General features: G+C 36.4%; 1 protein-coding gene across 1 annotated transcript in view; it reads left to right on the forward strand.

Moving 5' to 3' along the window:
- The window catches only part of MAN2A1 (mannosidase alpha class 2A member 1), a 167,154-nt gene that overhangs the window by 54,389 nt on the left and 91,571 nt on the right, over positions 1 to 21,194 (forward strand). Inside the window, exons 5-8 of the mRNA XM_043595195.1 lie at positions 6,162 to 6,289; positions 10,389 to 10,562; positions 13,489 to 13,675; positions 18,286 to 18,463. Coding sequence (XP_043451130.1) covers positions 6,162 to 6,289; positions 10,389 to 10,562; positions 13,489 to 13,675; positions 18,286 to 18,463 — 667 coding nt within the window. The remainder of the gene's footprint in view (positions 1 to 6,161; positions 6,290 to 10,388; positions 10,563 to 13,488; positions 13,676 to 18,285; positions 18,464 to 21,194) is intronic.

Genomic DNA, 21,194 nt, shown 5'->3' on the forward strand with positions numbered 1-21,194 from the left:
ATTTTTTCTTAATGTTTATTTCTGAGAGAGAGAGACAGAATGTGACTGGAGGAGAAGCAGAGAGAGAGACATAGAATCTGAAGCAGGATCCAGGCTCTGAGCTGTCAGCACAGAGCCCAACGTGGAGCTTAAACTCATGAACTGCGAGATCATGACCTGAGATAAAGTCAGATGCTTAACTGACTGAGCCACCTAGGTGCTTCTGAAGAGCCCCTTTTTTAAAGATGGTATAAAAATCTATATTATCAGTGGACCTTAATTTATTTAACTCTTTGCAATGGATGCCCATGTTTTTTTATTTCTGGTCTTTTGTGAATGCATGGAATGTATCTTCATATGTAGCGTACATAATGCTTTTGTTTATTTTTATACTTTAAAATACTTCCTGACTTTTTTTAATGAATATGAATATTTTAATGAATATGAATATACAGAAGTATATATGCATTTTAAAATTTGATAGTTATTGCTAGCAATATGTGACAATACCTATGTCCATACATCCTTGATGTCATAGTGTGACGTCACACACAACATTTTGATGTTTCCAGTGTGATGAGTAAACGTGGCATCTCATTGAAGTTGTAATTTGCACTTCCTTCTGAGTGAGACTAAATTTCTTTTCAGTTTGGGGAGCCAAGAATTTCTGAAATAAATGCTTCACGTTCTTTGTTCACTTGTCTTATGAGGTCTTGGTACCCTTTTCTAAAAGGAACCCTGAGTGGTAAATATTGACCAAACTGGAGGAGACTCCTGCCTTCATGAAGCCTACAGTCTGTTGAGGGAGAAAGACAGTAAATAGACAGTGTGTAATTAGATTTTGTGATAAATGCTATGAAAGAAATTTTAGGGTTTTCATGAAAGATAACAATTTAGGTGGGATGGGATATGGTGGCTACGACGGGCTCCCAGTGGATCTGTAAGAGCCAGTGAAGTAGATGGTTTCTGGGGGGAGGTGGTGTTATTCCAGGAAGAAAGATTGCACGGACAGTTAACTAAAAGAAGGAGTATGGCTGGAATGAAGTGAGGAAGAAATGATGGGAGATAACTCATTTGCCATTTGTGCCTCATGTACTAAATCTTTAAAGACAGGCATCTACAATATTGACAAGTATATGACGAATTTCCCCAATTATTCCTATATGAGGAATCTTAAAACAGATTTTACTTTTCTTATTAGGTACTTCCCATGAAAGGCATACGAATCAAGCAAATGATAAGCAAATGTTTTTAGGGTATTAATTGATTCATCAGGAGCCTCCATCTTTTTGAATTTTCCAGTTAACTAAATTTTTATTTAAGAATGAATCCCTGTACATCATCTTGTATTATTTCATATTTCCCCAGATGTATGATTACAAATTCAACTCGTTTTCTCATGTGAAATTAATTTGTGATTCTTTGAAGCTTGCTAAATGATGCATTTTTTACTACTAAGTTATCTGTAACAATTTCCCCATTAGGGAAAAAAGCTCTTTGAGTCTATCCTTCTGTGTGTGACCAAATTCCAAATGTGTGATGAGCCTACATAGGGAAAAAGTGACACTCAGAGAAAATGATTTGCAGCTTCATGTGCTTGGCAAGTACATTCTTAAGTGTAAATTCTACATCTTAGGCAAAGTGAGCCTAATTTTGATCAGTTATTTAGTTAAGCTTTTTATACCAAATTCCCAAGCAATGAAATGGTAGAAACATAGAAATGTGTGATGCCGTTACCAGTAGTTACAAGTCAGCCATTTAAAAGAGTGAAACAGGAGTGTTTTGATTTTGAAAGTTAATTTTGAAAGTTAGTGCCTGGTTTCCTGTTTTCTAGATTTGCTGTGCGTATATATTTTCTTTCCTTCCCTTTTCCTGTCTTTTCACTTTTGCTTCTATATCTCATGTTTATTAGGAAATATGAGGAAAAATTGTACACGTAAAAAACTTGCCAAAAGCCAGTTTCTTGGCAGAAACTAAGCAATAGATCCTATGGAGGGAGCATGTCTTTTTTGATTTTGTATTCTCCTAGTGCAGAGAAATAGCTCAGGTGATGCTTGTTGAATATGGAGTACATGGAAATTGGAAGCACCTGTATTTTTTCTAAGTAACTTTTTCTGTAGTTATAGGTATTTCCTGTTATGTGATTAAAAAAATTATTAAAGTCTCAAATGTACACTTGCGGTCCATCTTAATTTTATTTTCATTATGTTGCTAACAGCGGCAATTTTAAATATGGCACGTTTTTGTAGGCTAACATAGCTTTCCTGTTATTTTCCTGTTATTGCTTATATACATTTTGGGGCGGGGGAGGCTGTGTGGCTCAGTCGGTTAAGCATCGACTCTTGGTTTTGGCTCAGGTCATGATCTCTTGGTTTGTGGGTTCTAGCCACAAGCTTGAAGTTTTTATAAATGAAACTATGTCTCATTCTTTTCCACTTATTTAATTTGCTATTTTAATAGTATAAATATTTTATTTTTTTAATGTTTATTTATTTTGAGAGTGAGAGAGAGTGCGAGTATGAGCAGGGGAGAGGTGGAGAGAGAGAGAAGATCCCAAGCAGGCTGCACATTCAGCACAGAGCCTGACCCGGAGCTTGATCTCACAGACTGAATCGTGAGATCATGACCTGCGCCAAAGTCAAGAATGGGACGCTTAACTGACTGAGCCACAGTCGTCCCAATGGTATAAATACTGTAAAAATAGACTTCATAGCTTTATAGTCTGACCCACCAAAGTGTCTATTTTTGAGTAAGCCACAGTTACATGATAGCTTTTTAACTATAAAAATGGCTTTTATCAAGTAGAATGGCAGGTTTTACTTCATCACTGTTTTCTAGAATGTTTCAGATTCTTTTTATCTTTAACATTTCTTATTGCCTCTATTTTTTTTACCCCTTCTGTTTGGTCCTTGACTCTCCTTTTGATTGTTTCTCCTGACTTCCTATACTTCTCTGTTTCCTCTTTGTTTTAATCCCCTCAAGCTTCATTTTTATATCGGCCTCTTTTCCTTAACTTTTCTTTTACAGTTAGCTCCTTTTAGATGTCTCACTGTCATATCAAACAGCCTTATCCAAATTTACGTTTATGATCACAAAGTGACCTCTCTTCTCAACTGCACTGTGTGTTTAACACTGCCCCACCATCAGACACCAGGAATTAACAGTCCCAAGCCATGTGGGCTGTAATCCTTTCTTCTATCACCCCTGATTTCCTAATTCGCACTGATTTTTCATGAAAACGCCTCCTGTCTCTCTCCTCTTCCATATTTCCTACCACTTTCGTATTCTAGGTCGTACCACCTCATACCTAGATTATTCCGAGACTCCTTTCCACCTGGCCCTGTGCTGACCGGTTTATTTTGTGTATGTCTCTGAGCTTCATCTAATGTAAAGCTTTCTGTAAAAAGCTGAGCTGAGAATCTCGTTACACATCCCTCTTACATCTCACAACTATCAGAGTGCCTATTTATGTGCCAAACATGCTTCTCAGGGCTGGGCGTGGAAAAGTGAACAAAACAGCATATCCTGGTTCATGCTCTCTGGGAGCCTATGTTGTGTTCTGATGGTGGGTGGGGCTGAGGAGGGAGAGAGAGAAGACATGGAAATGAACAAGGTAATTCTGGTGTGTGATGGAGTGTGGTGGTATGGTGGGAGTATTTTTAGGTTAGGTGCTCAGGCTGACTTCTTTGGGTAGGTTTTATTTGAACAGAGACATGAGGACCACTGGGACCAGTCAGGTTGGGAAAAATAGGAGAGAAGAAAATAAGTAGGGGAGAATATTCTGGAAAACATTTTAATGCATGGGAGGCTTTCCATGCCTTCCCAGAATGAAGTGACAAGACAGTCTTTAAGGTAACCGTTGTGTTCAGGGGCGCCTGGGAGGCTCAGTCGGTTAAGTGTCTGACTTGGCTCAGGTCATGATCTCATGGTTCGTGGGTTCAAGCCCCACATCAGGCTCTGTGCTGACTGCTCAGAGCTTGGAGCCTGCTTCGAATTCTGTCTCCTCCTCTCTCTGCCCCTCCCCTGCTCATGCTCTGTGTCTCTCTCTCAAAAATAAACATTAAAAAAAAAAAGTAACCGTTGTGTTACCTTTCATACATGATTAATACATGATCATAGTAGCATCTGGGCATCATGGGGAGGGGAAAGAGATAGATTGTTTACAAAGAGACCTGAGAAACTACTTGCTGTATATAGTAGGTGTGATTCTTTGTTCAGTTTGCTGTTTCTTGGAGCCCATTCATGCCTATGGGACAGGAATTACGTAGCAAAGTAAAACTGATATAGATGAAAAGTTCCATCATTGGAGTGATTTTTTTTTTTCACTTTAACTTTTAGTTTTTTTAATCTGTAATTTCTCTTCTCTGTTCAGAAGCAGCAAAGACTTTGTTTGGCCAATTTATTTCTGAAATTTTCCAAACGATCTGTTTACTGGAATACTGAGATAAGGAGTCACACTTCTATATTTGATGGCCAGAGATTAAATCCCAAATCTTTCCAGACATCTCAGGCTTCCAAGTACTGGCCATAAGATGTAAGAGCCTGGGTCTGGGCCAGACCCTCCAGAGTGTGGCTAAATCGGGCAGTCGCCAGGAAGATAAGAAAGAGAACTGACTGGAAGTAGTTTGACAGTAAAAGCAGGTCAGAAGAACCTTGGATTTAGTTGTATTCATAAAGAAATGCATTTTTTTTTTTTTTAATTTCCAGCTTCTGTACCATAAATTCTTGATTTGGGCCTATGAGAATCCGAGGTTTGACTGGACATTTGGGTTTTTTTAGACACTTTTATGTGAATTGTTAGTTGGTGATTCCCATGGCAATACAGATTAACCTTTATGCAAGGAATTATTCATTCATTCTAATTATTTTATTATTTTTAAAAAATACTTATTTTTGACAGCATGAGTGGGGAGGTGCAGAGAGAGAGGGAGACAGAGGATCTGAAGCAGGCTCCTTACTGACAGCAGAGAGCCTGATGAGGGGCTTAAATTCATGAGCTGTGAGATCACTGCCTGAGCTGTAGTTGGACACTTAATCGACTGAGCCACCAAGGCGCCCCCATTCATTCCATTTTAAAAAGTGTGTCCATTATCCACTCTGTCACTGATTATACGATTATGCATATGTTTGAATAAATCAGATGCTGTGTTAATGCTGTGGATTCTGTTATAGGCTTTATAGGAAAATGTTAATCTTTTATGTCTGGTCTGCTTCAACTAAATTTGGCTTGGTACTTGACTGTTAGTGGTAGGTATCCGGTGATGTGTATCCTTATTAAAGCTGCTGCTTTTTTCTGAAATTTTACACTATTTTTCAAACCATCGTGCTGCAGACTGACAAGTCTGTGACATTTAAGGTGTTTGCCTAAATTCTTGACTTGTGTACTTCTTCAGGTACTTCTTCAAATTTTTAGTCATTTATCATTTTTTTCCTTGGAGGAAGCTATCATCTTGTAACAATTCAGTTGCTCTAGGGCTGGGAATCTAGTTACCTTGTATGGCATTATGGCAAAGGAGTACCCAATGGACGGATAATGGTAATGTTAGAGCTTTTCACTCAATGATGTAAAATAAACTATACAGATAACATTTTAGCTGAATTTGGAGCAAAGTGCTTAATAATGTTTTCTATATTCCCAGAAGCATGTGATATTTACTACCTTTACCTTTATTATTATTACTTTTGTGTAGTTTGCATGATTAACTTACCAGTGTCAGAAAGAAATAAATATTGATTTTTTTCAATATAGGTGTATTGAAACAAATGTAGTACTTAAAATGACAGTCCTTCAATAAACCCTCATTCGGCATATACCACAAGTAAAGCGCTTTGCTAGGTGCTTTGCAAGATTCAGAAATAAGTCAGATGTGTTTCCGTCAGGATCTTTGAAGTTGTCCGGGAGATTATAACTTTATGAAAAGGAACTTCCAAAGTGACCTACAGTGGCTTTGCCTAGGGTGGAAGTGGTGGGGGCGAGTGTCACCACAGGCACTTTACTAAGAATGTTTTATCACCAGGGTCACAAATTTGAAATTTATTCCCTGGTTTAAAAAACTTTTTTTAGTAACTAATATAAATACTGGTTACACTTAAGGGCTGTCCCTAATGTTTATGCTGTTTCAAATCTTTTATTTGAACTTTTCTTGTGTGTTATTGTAACTCCTATATTACTTTCTCTCCAGTTTGCTACAAAATGGTCAGTTTGAAATTGTGACAGGTGGCTGGGTTATGCCTGATGAAGCTGCTCCACATTATTTTGCCTTAATTGACCAACTAATTGAAGGACATCAGTGGCTGGAAAAAAATCTAGGTATGTATTAATGTCTTTCTCCTTCATTTGGACAACTTTGGGCAGTTAATTTGGGGGAACATGAGATGAGGCTTTATTTATTTATTTTTTTAAATAACCAGTTTTCCTAGTATTTTTTATCCCTCATCAATTTATGATGTTTATTTGATCATAAGCTAAGTTACATAAATGTAATATGGTCACTTTTACAGTCATCTACTTTGTAATCTATTATTTTATGTATTATTCTTATTAATTTTAGAGTAGTTTTTTTCTAATAATATCCCACTGGGGTTTTAGTTTTATATTAGTTAAAACTATTAGTTAGAAGAGGCAAAAGTCTAATTTACTTGCCTAAGAAAAAAAAGCAAAAGAAGAATGAAAAGAAGGTATTCGTTTTGTCATTGAGAATTACAGAGATATATATGGTAACTTCAGGTATGGTTGGATCCAGGGGACTTGAATTTTGTTGTCTAGGCACTGTCTCTTTTGGTTCTGCTTATTTTTTCATGGCTTTCATCTTCTCCTGGCTCTCTCCACATGGTAAGATGGCCATAGGCAACTAGGACTCTCATCTTCCTAGTTGAACCAGGAGAAGTTTTCCTTAACGCCTTAACTAATTGGCTCACTTTGGATTAAGTGCATAACCCTGAGCCAGTTTCTGTGGCTAGAGGTATAGGAGCTGAAATCACCAAGGCCCAGTCAGCTCTTAGAAATGGTCATGGGGCGGAAGGGTTTGTTGAAGGCAGGGTAAGCCTCACCTGAACCACATGAATGGGTCGTCCACGAAAGAAGAATCCTGTTACTACTGGAAGAGGATGCTGCACTGATAAAATCAGATGTTCACTGTAACTTGTTATGTGTTAATAATTGGTAAATCTGGTTGAAAACTTTATCGGAGTTCTTCATATGATTCCTACACCTTTTCTCAAGTTTGAATTCTTCCAAAATAAAAATAAAGAGTGAATGGGGGTGGCAGGGGTTTTAGCTGAATAGTGTGTTGTTTGGAAATACCACATTTGTTTCTCCATTTTTCAGTTGATGGACATTTAGATTATTCCCCTTTTGACTGCTGTGAATAATGCTGCTATACACACTTGTGTAAGTTTTTGTGAGGACATATGTTTTCATTTCTTTGGGGGTACATACCTAGGAACGGAAGTGCTGGGTCATTGGGTAGCGTGCTGTGTTAAGCGTTTTGAGGAGCTGCCTAATTGTTTCCAAAATGACTGCACCCTTCTACGTTCTCACCAGCAGTGTAGGAGGGTTCTAATTTCTCCACATCTGCAGCAGCATTTGTTACTGTCTTTTTTATTTTAGCCATGCTAGTGAGTGTGAAATGGTACCTCATTATGGCTTTGATTTGCATTTCCCTAAAGACTATGATGTTAACCATTTTTTCACGTGTGTATTGACTGTATATCTTGTTTGGAAAATTGTCTATTCAAATTATTTGCTATTTTTACAGTTGGGTTCTTTGTCTTTTTATGTTGACTTGTAAGTGTTCTTTATATATTCTTCATACAAGTTTCTTGTCAGACAATGATTTGCAAATATTTTTTTTCCATTCTGTGGGTTTTCAGTTTCTTGAAGGTGTCCTTTTTTTTTTTTAATTTTTCTTAATATTTTTAAAATATTTATTTATTTTTGAGAGAGAGAGAGAGGGAAACAGAGTGTGAGTGTATGTGTGTGTGGGGGGGGGGGGATGCACAGAGAGAGAGGGAGACACAGAATCTGAAGCAGACTCCAGGCTCTGAGCTGTCCGTACAGAGCCCAACACAAGGCGCGAACTCACGAACCGTGAGATCATGACCTGAGCTGAAGTCAGTTGCTTAACCGACTGAGCCACCCAGGTGCCCCATGAAGGTGTCCTTTGATGCACAAAAGTTTTGATTTTGATGAAGCCCAGTTATTTTTTCTTTTGTCACTTGTGTTTTGATGTCATAACCAAGAAGTCATTATCTAACCCACGATCATGAACTCTGTGGTTTTTTTCTTAGAAATTTTATGGTTTTAGCTCTTACATTTAGATAATGAATACATTTGAGAATATGAAGTTTCTTCCGGTGGGCTTTGGCTGCATCTTGTAAATTCATGTTCTGTTTTGTTTTCTAAATAGTTTGGAACAACATATCATTTTGGATACTTTATATTTGGCCATGGAATGCTTTTTTAAATTGTTTAGGTTTTTGTTGTTAATTTCTGCTTTTATGAACTTTATTACACTAACTAATATGATCATTAGAAACTTTTTTTTAAGTTTGAGTTTTTCAGATTGTCTTTTGCCCAAAATACCCATTTTTATAATTGTTCCCTGACTTGTCTTATGTTTTAATACTAAATGTACTTGAAATAATCCAGTTTTATTAATTATATTATTCATATTACTCAGGTTCTAATTTTTAAGTCTATTAGGTTTGCCAGAAATTGAGTGGTGTACTTATTCTTTTTAATGATGCTTTCCTGTTATTTTTCCTAACAGTTTTTACTTTTATATATTTTGACAATCTTAATCTTACTTTAATAGCACAGAATCTTTTTCATGAAAGGAGGTAAGAGCTAGGCAGAGACCTATAAAGGATGCCAATACTGTGCTAGGTTTTCCTTGGTACAGCACATATTTTTTTAGGAGGAGTTAAGGAGCAAATTGAGGTAAAAGTGTAGCATAAAACAAATCCAAACTTTTATAAAGAGGTCATGTTTGCCCTCTTGTGCAGGCTCGCACACATGTGTGTGTTATAAAGCCATAAGTTAGTACTGATACCTCATGTTTCAGTTCAAGATCACAAAGTACATCCTGCTCTCCCACATTTACATATTCTGTAGTTGCTTTTCTTAACAGTGTGAAACTTGGCTCCCTTGTCTCAATTTGCTCAATCTCAGAATGCATGAAAAGCAGCTCCAGAATTTGTTAAAAAATTTTCACCAGAAAAAACCCAAAAATACTAAATAGGGTTCAGGATTTCTTTACAATTTTTAGAGGTAAATTACATATGTGAAATGCAAAAATACGTGGGCAGTTCTTTGAGTTTTGACAGATGCTCTTGGCCCTCTGAGAGTTCTGACTTTTTCTTATCAGTCTCTTTTGCCGGCTTCTCATCTCTGTTCATCTTCAGGATTGTTCTCCAGAGTTCTTCCCTCTCCTCTCTTTTCTGCTACTCTTTGTTATACCTATTTGCATGATACTTTGTGCTGTTAGGATCAGGATTAACTCCTGTTTTAACCCTAGAACCTCTCATAGCCTTAGGTTTATGGAAGGTGCTAAACTGGTGTTTGAGTAAAAAAAAAATGCACAAGGTAATACTACTTATGTAGATTTATATAGGTTGTATGTAGAAGTTTTCTTTGAGTGTACTGAATAAATAAAAGATGAGGTTTGTATAATGCCAGGTAAATAATCATATTTCATTAATCCAGTCTTTGCATTTATTATGTTTATTTTTTACATTGTATCCTTGGAGAAATCGAGGTATATCTTTAGTCGATAGCTCTTATAATTGATGTGAGTCAATTGTGAAAAATTCCATTCATCCTTTCTAGGTGGAGAGAAAGCACCAACATCAAAATGTCTTAAGATTTAACGAAATACGGAACAGTTATTTGGGCCAGTTCTGCCACTGCATAATAAGATGATACAGAACTGTTGTGAAGTATGAAAGATGGCCTACAAATTCCTTAACTTGGGATTGAGGAGTACAAGTTGAAATGAGTTAGCGTACTTTTCTTTATTCTGTAACATCAAGTTGCTGGGTTGTCCAACTCAAAGCAAAACAAGACTGTGAGGTCTTAGAGGGCAGGGCAGGGGTTAGGTCCTGTTTGTTTCTCCAGCTTCCCTGCATGGCAGTAGCTTGCTAATACCTATTAAAGATGGCAGAGTACTTCTTTCAGCTCCTTGATTAACCTACTGTGCGATTCCCCTGCCTGGGAGGACATGACAGGGCCAGGATCCTTTCCTCTGGGAGCCCTGCTGGGAGTGTTTGCTAAAGGGGAATGAATGCTGGGCAGATCGTTTGTCCTCAGACCTGGAATACCACAAAACTCTGATGGCTCTGACGGTAATGTGACTTCTTTTCATGTCATTGTCAGTTAAAAAAATAACACTTATTTTCTTTATCAACAGGAGTGAAACCTCGGTCTGGTTGGTCTATTGATCCTTTTGGACATTCCCCAACAATGGCTTATCTTCTTAAACGGGCTGGATTTTCTCACATGCTTATTCAGAGAGTTCATTATGCAGTTAAAAAACATTTTGCATTGCATAAAACGCTGGAATTTTTTTGGAGACAGAATTGGGGTATGTAGGGTTTGATGAACGTGGAAGGTCTCCCTTGACCTAGATGTTATTTCATAAGGGTTATGAACTCAGGCTTTACAGGTTTTATTCAGAGTGTCAGTCTTGAAAATTAGGTTGCTTAAAGACACAGATTCTTAGAATTTATTCCCCAGAGTTTTTGTGTTAAGACTCTTTTAAGCAATGGTGAAGATATTTATCTATAGAATATTGTGGATTCTTTTTTACGCCTAAAGGAAGTAAATAAATGTAAGGAATTAGTCTTTTGTAAATGCTTTTTTTTTTCTATTTTAAAAAGAACCTGTTTTATACAAAGTTGAACATGTGTTATATCTTGTATCCAGTCATTTATTTCATGTTCAGCCTCTGTTTCCTTCTTCTGTCTTTCCTGTCTCTGCATCTAGTAAGAATTGCCTTTTAAAACCTTAATCCTGCCCTCCTAGAACAGCCTTCCTGTTATCTGTACTGCTGTTCTCATGTTGTAGTCTGTGGGTGCACAGGTGTTCCAAGGTCAGACTTTCACAGCTCTTGGCTGGGGGTGGGGGGTTGAGGAGAAGACAAGATTTAGGCTTCTTAAGATATTTTTGCCTTTCCCAACACCCATTTAATTCAGAATACTTTATTATTTCTTCTTTATTGAGTTTTTATTATGGGCCATGCATTGTATTGTATGCTTTATGTCCACTCTCTCACTGAATCTTTATCCTTTAAATTCAGTTCTCTTATAATTCCTTTTAAATGGTGAAGGAATGGATGCTAGGAACGTGAAGCCATTTGCCAAAAGTCATAAGGGCAAGTAGGTACAGAGGTGAGGTTTGAATCCGTCTTTGTGTAGTTCACAAACCCAGGCTTTTACCTCCCTGGTATTCACTGCCATCCTGATACTGAGTTTTCCTTAAGATTTCATCTGCAAAAAGGATTTTGTTGCTAAAACAATGTTCAGGAATTACTGTATTACATCATATTTTCTTTCCTGTGTAATTTAGCTCTCTCCCGAGTGTTCTCAAAAAATCATTTGTAAATCTAGACAGTAACTCCCTTATATGTACTGCTGTTTTTTTCAGTAAGGAAAGAAATTAACTGTATCATTTTTTATTCTGGAAAATAAAAACCTGGAGGGAAAACAAGAACTTGTAGGGGGTTATATCCTGTATAGTTGGATCAAATGCAAAGAGCATATTAATTAAAAAAAAAAAAAGATTGTTAATTTGAAAAGGCCCTACTTAAACAGTTGCCTATATTCAAATTGTCCATAAATATCAATCAGCAAGAAATTACTAAGTACTTCTATGTACTTAATACCATGCTTGGAAAAAACACAGAAAACTCCCTTGCCTGTAAGGAAATTACAGTCTTAATTTGATAAAAGACAACATCAAATGCAGCAGATAAACTGCAATGTGAAAATGAGTTGCTAAATATTATGGGGTGAGGTGAAGCAGTGGGATGTGGAGTGTGTCTTCGATCTATAGGAAGAAGGAAGAGAAGGTGCCATCAGTGTCTGGGATTGTGACAGCCTCTGTGTTGAGAGCAGGTATTAGTGACCAGCATCCATGATGTCACACTGGAATCTGATTCAGCGAAACAACTTACAGCACAGAAAAGTACAGATTATAATAGCTTTGAAATTTGGGAGAGAACTGGTAATGACTTTAACTAAATGGAGTATGAGATAGAATCGGAGTATTGTAGGCTCACCAGATAGATTTGAAGATGTTATTTCAAAATTATGTTGGAATTCCGTTGAGCTGCTTTGTGTGTTCTGGTTCTTAATGAAGCAGGTATTTTCACTTTTTAAAATGTGCATGTTGCTTTTAATTTTTTATTTGTTGTAACTGTCTTTATTATGAAAGCAGTACATCCCCATTGCTGAAAAGTAGAAATCCATACTTCAGTAAAGGCGGGGAGGTACTTCTAGGTCAGGAGTCTATAAAGATAACCATTTTTAACTCCTGGTTAAATCCTGCACTCACTGGGTGGTAGGCTTCTGACCTCTCAAGGGCAGTGGTAACACTTCCTGGCATTGAGGTTTTAAATAAAAACAATTCTGCATCAGGAACTAGTGCTTGCTTTCTATCTATCTATCTATCTATCTATACATACATACATATATGTATGTATGTATATATATGTATATATATACACATGTATATATACATATATGTATATATGTATGTATGTGTATATATGTATATGTGTGTGTGTATATATATATACACACACACACATATATATACACACACATATATATATATATTGTTTGTTCGTTTGCTTTATTTTTATTCTTGGTGGGTTTTTGTTTTGCTTTTTTGTTTTGTTTTGAAAATTACTTTTACTTGTCCTGTGCTGCCTTCTTGGTGAAGAGTACCATTGGCTTTTTATTGGTGAGCATCTGGGAGACTCTCTGAAGTCTTCTGGTGGCACTTCCTTCTCCTCACAGCAAGAAGTCGATAGGAATTTACCCAGTATTCTCACAAGCCTCCCTACTTTTCCTTTTCTCCTTTTATTCTCTTCATCTCTTCTTACCCTTCTTCTGTGGCTAATGTAATGGTCTTTCTCAGTGTCTCCCATTACTGATGTGGGTGGGCAGGAGCTGGCAGCCAGGGATGGACATGGCCATAATTTTGGATGAGCCAGTCATAACTTTGGCTTTGGCTTTGGTTTGGTTTGTATCTTCCTAGGTCAGTGGATGCTGGTTAATGATGAGTCTCTGCTAAATTTAGATAGAGGAGGTAGAGACTGGGGTGTGAGTCTCCTCCTTCAGCCTGGTGGTTGTTACATGTCATGGAAGCTTATGTACTGGTAGTTTAGTAGGTTGTGAATTTAGGGTCGAACTTGCATTACGTATGTAGAAAGTACTGGCATTTTGAACAGTTATAGGAAAACAGAATTTATAAATTCAGGTTTGTCTGTTGGCTCTTTATTTTAGATCTGGGATCTGGCACAGATATTTTTTGCCACATGATGCCCTTCTACAGCTATGACATCCCTCATACGTGCGGACCTGATCCTAAAATATGCTGCCAGTTTGATTTTAAACGGCTTCCTGGAGGCAGATTTGGTTGTCCCTGGGGAGTCCCCCCAGAAACAATACATCCTGGAAATGTCCAAAAGAGGTATGAAAATGTGCATTTCATAAGACACCATCGAACAAAGTAGCAACTCAGCTGCTCATTGCTAAAGGGTTCAGTAGCCAACATTATCCATGTTCAAGGTGTTCATTCAAACCAGATTTCAAGCGACTTAAAAATGCCAGAGCTTTGTGCTTTTTATGTGTTAAAATTTAATGGAAAATGAACAATAGGTGATCAATATACAATGGAGAACCTATAATACCCTGTTATTACCAACTCTTTTGCCCTTATTATAAAAACCATCTACTATGTTTGATTGATTTCATATACTTTTGTTGATAATAAAACTTCTGGTCTCTATTGTATAAATTGGTAAGAAAAGCAACCCAACTGCAAAAACACATTTATTGAAATGGAACACATAAAGAGTATAATTATCTGTTCCTTTAATAACAATTTCAATAATAGTAAATGCTGCCCAGCTCTGATGAATACACTCTTTCAATCTTTCTGACATTTTTGGCTTATAGAAAATTTTAATTAGGAATATTTATATTTAAACATATTTATCTAAATAAAAATCAAAGGAATGAATCACTCTTTTAAGAAGAAGAAAATTACTCTAATGATAGAAGCATCTCATTCTATCTAGTTACCTATACTTCAAATTTGGGTGCTTATGAAGCTTAATCTCTTCACTTAAAAATTATTGCCGTGTAATGCATTTAAATAAAACATTGTGTGGGGCACCTGGGTGGCTCAGTCAGTTAGGCGTCCAACTTCAGCTCAGGTCATGATCTCACAGTCTGTGAGTTTGAGCCCCGCGTCGGGCTCTGTGCTGACAGCTCAGAGTCTGGAGCTGCTTCAGATTCTGTGTGTGTCTCTCTCTCTCTGCCCTTCCCCCGCTTGCCCTCTGTCTCTCTCTATCTCAAAAATAAATAAAAACATTTTAAAAAATTAAAAAATAAATAAATAAAACATTGTGTTATAATATAGAGGCGCCTGGGTGGCCCAGTTGGTTAAGCATCTGACTTCTGCTCAGGTCATGATCTCACGGTTCATGGGTTCAAGCCCCATGTCAGGCTCTGTGCTGACAGCTCAGAGCCTGGATCCTGCTTCATACTGTTTCTCCTCTCTCTCTCTCTCTCTCTCTCTCTCTTTGCCCCTCCTCCAGTTGTGCTCGGTCTCTTTCTCTCAAAAAAAGTAAAAAACATTAAAAAAAAACCATTGTGTTTTAATGTAAACCACTCATGTATGCCAGAAAAGTAAAATAGGTTTTTATTTTGTTTTTTTGATCAATCATGTTATTTATTATGCAAATGAGGAAATTTTCGAGAGTGAGATGGGAAACTATAAACAGTTAAACTATGATGACAGCCATAAACTCTATAAACCAGAACATTCTTTAACCGTAGTTTTAAGACCCTAGTATTTCAGGTTTCCACAAACCTACTCTGCCTAGGTTCTTGTACATGTCATCCTTAAAAAATTTTTCAGTAACATGACGGTAACACAAGTGTAGACATATTTTTAAACTCATCAAATTGTAATACATGGATTATATAACAATAATTACGTGCAGTTTTTTTGCCAGTCATAAGTTTGATGGTTTCAGGGAACTCCATGCTAGCGCAGCTTACTGAGAAGAAGCGAGGCATCCTACCTTCCACAGGAGGGTTAAAACGGGCAAGGGTGAGGCAGGTCAGTACTTAACAACCACGGTCACCCAAATCACCCAGGGAACTTTTGAAAAGTCTCCAGGCCAAAAAAATGAGAATAGAGTGCCATCATAATCACCCCAGGTGATTGCAGAGCACAACAATAAAGCCTTTTAAATAAAATAAGATCTTTGCACTAGGTACTGTCAAGTCTATTTATTTTTAAAAAATTGCTTTTTAAAAATCGTGTGTGGAAGAGGAAGGTGAGATTGGGTCTCTCTGCCTTGAGTGAGTCCTTGTGGCCATGAAATATTCCATTGTGAGCTTCTCACTGTGGCACACACAAAAGTGTTTTATCGTGGCAGCCTTCTTGAAGCCATAGTTCCCTTCTAGCAAAATCTATTTATAATTTTTTTTTTAAAGTGTCCAAGTTTAGGAATCAACCTGGTTTCATTTTCCTGGTTCCTACAGCAATGAAAATCCCTGAGGAACAGTGAATAGCCTGCTTTCTGGGATTAGGTTAGTTAGGCATGGGAGAGTAATCCAGTATAAGGTAGCAAAAGGTACAGTGAAAAAGAAGAGGTAAGGGTGGGGAGAGTATCCTCACTCAGGAGGTCAAAGATAGGGAATTTCTTTGAAGGCAGCCAGATGCTTCAGTTGGGGACTCTCAGTGCACCCAAAGGCCTTGTGAGGCTCCTCTTTTTTTTGGTCCTCCTATCTGTTTAAAGTGCATTTTTAGGGGGGAAAAAGCCATTTTGTGTAATCCTGTGGCTGTGTCCCATCTGACACTTCAAAGATTGCCCCCCAGGAACATACTTTGCACTCAGTCAGTTCCACTGATTTTGCAAGTGGTTTCCGGACACCTGGGGGCAGAGAGATGAAAGAGTCTATTTAATACTTAAGTAGATTTTTTTTAAAAACTTCTTATAAGTCTTGAAATCTTAACTCTACTGGTTACTTCACATCCAGACATCACCTTCCTTTTTGCTTCTTGATGAATGAAGATCAAACACAGGTCTTCCAGATTAGTGGTGCTTGGTTTTAATAACCTAAAGGAAATGAAATTGAACTGTAGTTTACAGGTGATACACTTGATACTGTTTATTAGTTCAGCAGGTTTCTCTACTTCCCAAATAAAGAAACACCATTCTTTATCAAGTTGAGGTTTTGTTCTCATGCACAATATTTTACATATGATGATGATTTACATGTCAAATGGTAGGATGTTCTAGGGAATTTTTTTCTTGGTTCTAGTTAAGTTGACATTTCGAATCTGGTGAAAGAATTGAAGAGCAGATTGCTGCTGTACATCTTCAGAGTGATAATCCATTGGTTCATTTGTCAGTTGTGTACCATGTATTTAATAAATATCTACTGTCTACCAGGTAGTATAGGTTGGTTCCTTGGCTTTCTCAGTGTTGACACCTTCTGAGCAGGAGCCTGGGCGCGAGGACAGATGCTAAATGGAAAAGGCACGTTTAATGTTTGTGATTTCTTTCCTGTTATGTGTCTTATGTGTATATACACAAGATATGGTATATCTAGTAGTAAACCTTGGGATTCATTTAAATGATCACTTACTTTTTTTTTATTCTGGTTGCCTGGGGGATCTGATGGATGCTCTGTCACATAGTATATCTTATAATCTGTGATTTATATGTTTGGTTTTCTTCACTTATTTATTTTGATTTTATTTGTCTTTCTGTTTGATTAATCTTATTGTACATGTATTTTTTAATTATAAGTAAAAATCTAAAATTGGTTTTGGTAAGTGTGGAATATTCGTAAATTATTAGTAAGAATTAAGTACTCCACTGCATGCTAATCTCAGAAAACTATGTTTTGTAAGAATATTATGGTTATATTTTACTCACCAAGTTACGAATTTTGCTAATAATTTAATATTTGCAAAGCAATTTCAGAGACTATCATTATAGAAAGATCATGAGATTCTAAATTTAGTTAAATGTTTTTTTTAACTATTGCTATAAAATACCTCTTTCATCATTGGTGTTCTTTGAGTTTCTTTCATAAGTTTTTATATTGTGAATTAGAACCTACTTCTGAATAACCCTTGAAATGAAAATTGGAACATTGGGTAAAAAGCATATTAGTGATTTATCACTAATTTCTTAAGTGTGTCATTACAACATTGAGAACTACTCTGAGTTTATCTGCTTGTTTAATTTCATTTTGGTAAGCCATTCCTCTTAAATACCTTATATTCATAGTCTTCTTCAAATGTTGCCCCAATTCAGCATTTGGCAAAAGGATTTCCTACAGAATTACTAGAATATGAAATATAAAAAAAAAGCACATCAGCACATTTAGTATTTAGCTATCCTTTTGAGTCATGGGTGGTTAGAGCTGAGGGAGGTAGAATCCAGAAAAGCTAATTCAATTCCTAAGCTTGATTTGTTGATCAGTACTGAGAAGGACACTGTGACAGATACAGAGTTTATTGATGGCAGGTGTTAAATGAGTTGTTTTTCTGCCTTTTGAAGAGGAAATACGGTTCTATAATTGGTTTTGTTCAAACTATTTTTTTAATGTTTAATCAGGCAAGTTTAGCTTAAATTAGAGAAAGAGATGTTAAATCAAAGCAAACTTCAAAGTTTATGTAGATGAGAAATCCTTATTGTCTTTTTGGACCAAATCATTTTAAAACACAGGCTGTCCAGGATCCAATATCTGTGCCTGGGCTTCAGGAGGGCCATTGATGTTCCTAGTAATTATATGCCAAAGTTGGTCTGTGACTTTATTTCTCTAAGGATAAGAAAAACTATGGGTTTTTCTCTGTGATAAGAATTTATGAATATTTTAAGTGGACAACGAAAATTAGTATAGTAGTTTTCAAAAATCTGCCTTATAGATCATACTAACCTAGAATTCAGGTAAAATATACAATTTCTTTTAACATAATATGCTTTGTAATGAGTTGCCCCATTGTTCTTTTCTTACTACTGTTCCTTTTTTCCCTTTTTTTTTTTGTAGGGCTGAGATGCTTCTCGACCAGTACCGAAAAAAGTCAAAGCTCTTCCGTACCACAGTTCTCCTGGCCCCGCTGGGAGATGATTTTCGCTACTGTGAACGCACAGAATGGGATCATCAGTTTAAGAATTACCAGCTGCTTTTTGATTATATGAATTCTCATCCTGAGTATAATGTTAAGGTAATGAGAAAATATTTAATTATGAAAGTGCATTTGAAGTTGAGGCCTCATTATTACGTGAGGCTAAAACACAGTTGCCTTAGTTTCTTGTTCCCGTATCTCAATATTTACTTGAATATGTGGTCCTTATGTAAACCTGTAGTTCTTACAGAGGAGAATTCTCTAGTATTATAGTTGTGTTTCTGAAGTGATCCCTTTCTCCCCATTCCCATAGAATTAAACAGGCATGAGTTTTAAGTGGCTGTAAACACATAAGGCGTGAAGTTCATTTTTCAGTGATGTCCTGTTTTTCTACCGGCATTGAAAGTTTGTTTCTCTCCGACAGTTGCATCCTGGTGATTTAGTAGTGTGACTGGCAGATGCAGATGGACATGTCCTGAATTTTGCAAATGAATGTCTTGTGTCCAGAGAATACACTAGCATTTTTCTTAGATGAGAAGACTTCTAAAATCAATCAATTATTTGCCTGTAGTTCTCACTCTTTTTTTCCCCTTGTGGAAAATTTAAAACGTACCCTAAAGTTTTGAGAACGACTCAAGTACCACCACCCCCCAACCTCACCCTGCCTTCCCAATATCCATGGCTCAATTCTAGGTCACTCTCTTCAGCTTCAGCTGTGTCTCACTCTCCCCTCCCCCTTCTCCCCGGGATGATTTTGGAGGAAACCTCAGATGTCATGTAGTTTCATCTGTAACCATTTCAGTATCTGTCTCTAAATGATAAGGACTTTACAAATGAAATCATAATGCCATTATTACATCACAAAATTAATAATTCAATAATACCATATATCCAGATAGATTCACATTTTCCTGATCCCATAAAAGCATTTTTTTTTTAGCAGATGTTTCGTGAGTCACCATTCAAACAAGAGTGATATATTAGACTCTGTAAGAAAATTACCCAGTGTATTTATTATATTTATACACTAACCCATGAGACAGTAGAATATCTGTGAAAATACTGTAGAAAGGAAGAGAATGTGGCCTGTCATCAGCTTTCTAATTTCCTAAGGTGAGGTTTTTCTCTGTGATAAGAATTTATGAATATTTTAAATGGATAATGAAAATTAGCAAAGCAATTTAAAAAAATCTGCCTTATACATTATATGTAAGTGATGAATCACTAAATTTTATTCCTGAAATCATTATTACACTATATGCTAACTAACTTGGATTTAAATTTTAAAAAATCTGCCTTATAAATCATACCAACCTAGATTTCAGGTAAAATATACAACAGTTTCTTTTAACAAAATACACTTTTTATTTATTTAAAAAATATATATTTTTTAATATTTATTCATTTTTGAGAGACATAGTGTGAGCAGGGGAGAGGCAGACACGGAATCCGAAGCAGGCTACAGGCTCTGAACTGTTAGCAGAGCCCGACATGGAGCTTGAACACACGAACCGTGAGATCATGACCTGAGCCAAAGTCAGACGCCCAACCACCTATGCCACCCAGGTGCCCCAGCATAATACACTTTTTAATGAGTTGCTCCATTGTTCTTTTCTTAATACTATTCTTGTTTTCTCTTTTTCTTTCATAGGGCTGAGATGCTTCTGTTTAGGAAGCATATGTTACTGTTTAGAAGATTAGAAAGCTGATGATAGGCCACATGCTATGTCATGAGAATTCAAGTTTATTAAGTAAACTTAAATAGTATCAAATAGATAAACTTCAATAAAATATCAAGTATATTCAAGATATTTACAACTGACTCTCTACCAAAGTATGAACTCTGTGCATGGGGTCTGTGTTTAAATCATCTCCTTAATCTCCTCGAAGACAAAGCTCATATACGAACACTTGATTGGGAGATGGCATATGTATATGGGTATTTTATCCCTAAATACATCTTCCTAGCGAATGTTCTTATGGTCTACAAAAGGATCTACCACCTGATTCTTCAGAATTAAGTCCTGATTTTAGTATTTTACCCATTTCCTCCTTTGTCCACTAGGGCAATTTTTAAAGTAATTAAAAATTGAAATATCACATACATAGGAGATATGCACAAATCCATATGTGTACAGAGAATTTCTTCAAATTAAAAAAATCCCATGCAATCACCATCCAGTTTCAGACATAGAACATTTATAGCATCCAGAAGAGTCCCTTAAATCCCCTTCAAATCATTGCCAACTCTTAACAAAAGTAAGCTTATTTTCCCTTCTGTCATCATGATTAGTGTTGTTTCTTTTTAAATTTCACAAGAAGGGGATCTTAAGTATCTGTTATTTTGTGTCTGGATTTCCTTGCTCCAGGTTGTGTTTGCCACATTCATCCATATTGTTGCATGTAGCATCATATTCATTTTTAATGCCGTATAATATCTCTAGTATCCATATGATACAATTTGTCCATTGTATTGTTGATGGATATTTGGGTTGTTTTCCAATTTTTGTCTATTATAAATAAAGCCGTTTTGAATGTTTTGTGCATGCTTTGATATACATAAGTGTGAGTTTATGTGGGTATAAAGTGGGATGGAAATTTTTGGTCATTGAGTATGCACATGTTGAGCTTCAGCAGATATTGCCAAACAGTATTCCAAAATAGATTGCATTAATTGTTGCATTTTATGACAATTTCAGTTGCTCTACTTCTCAGACTTTGTATACTTATGATTGTTTTTCATTTTTTATATTTTATGATAGATGTGATTGTTTTATTTTGTATTTCCCTGGTAGTTATGAGGTTGAACCTCTTTTCATAAGTTTGTTGC

Source organism: Prionailurus bengalensis, chromosome A1, assembly GCF_016509475.1.
Source record: "Prionailurus bengalensis isolate Pbe53 chromosome A1, Fcat_Pben_1.1_paternal_pri, whole genome shotgun sequence".
Taxonomy (NCBI): domain Eukaryota; kingdom Metazoa; phylum Chordata; class Mammalia; order Carnivora; family Felidae; genus Prionailurus; species Prionailurus bengalensis.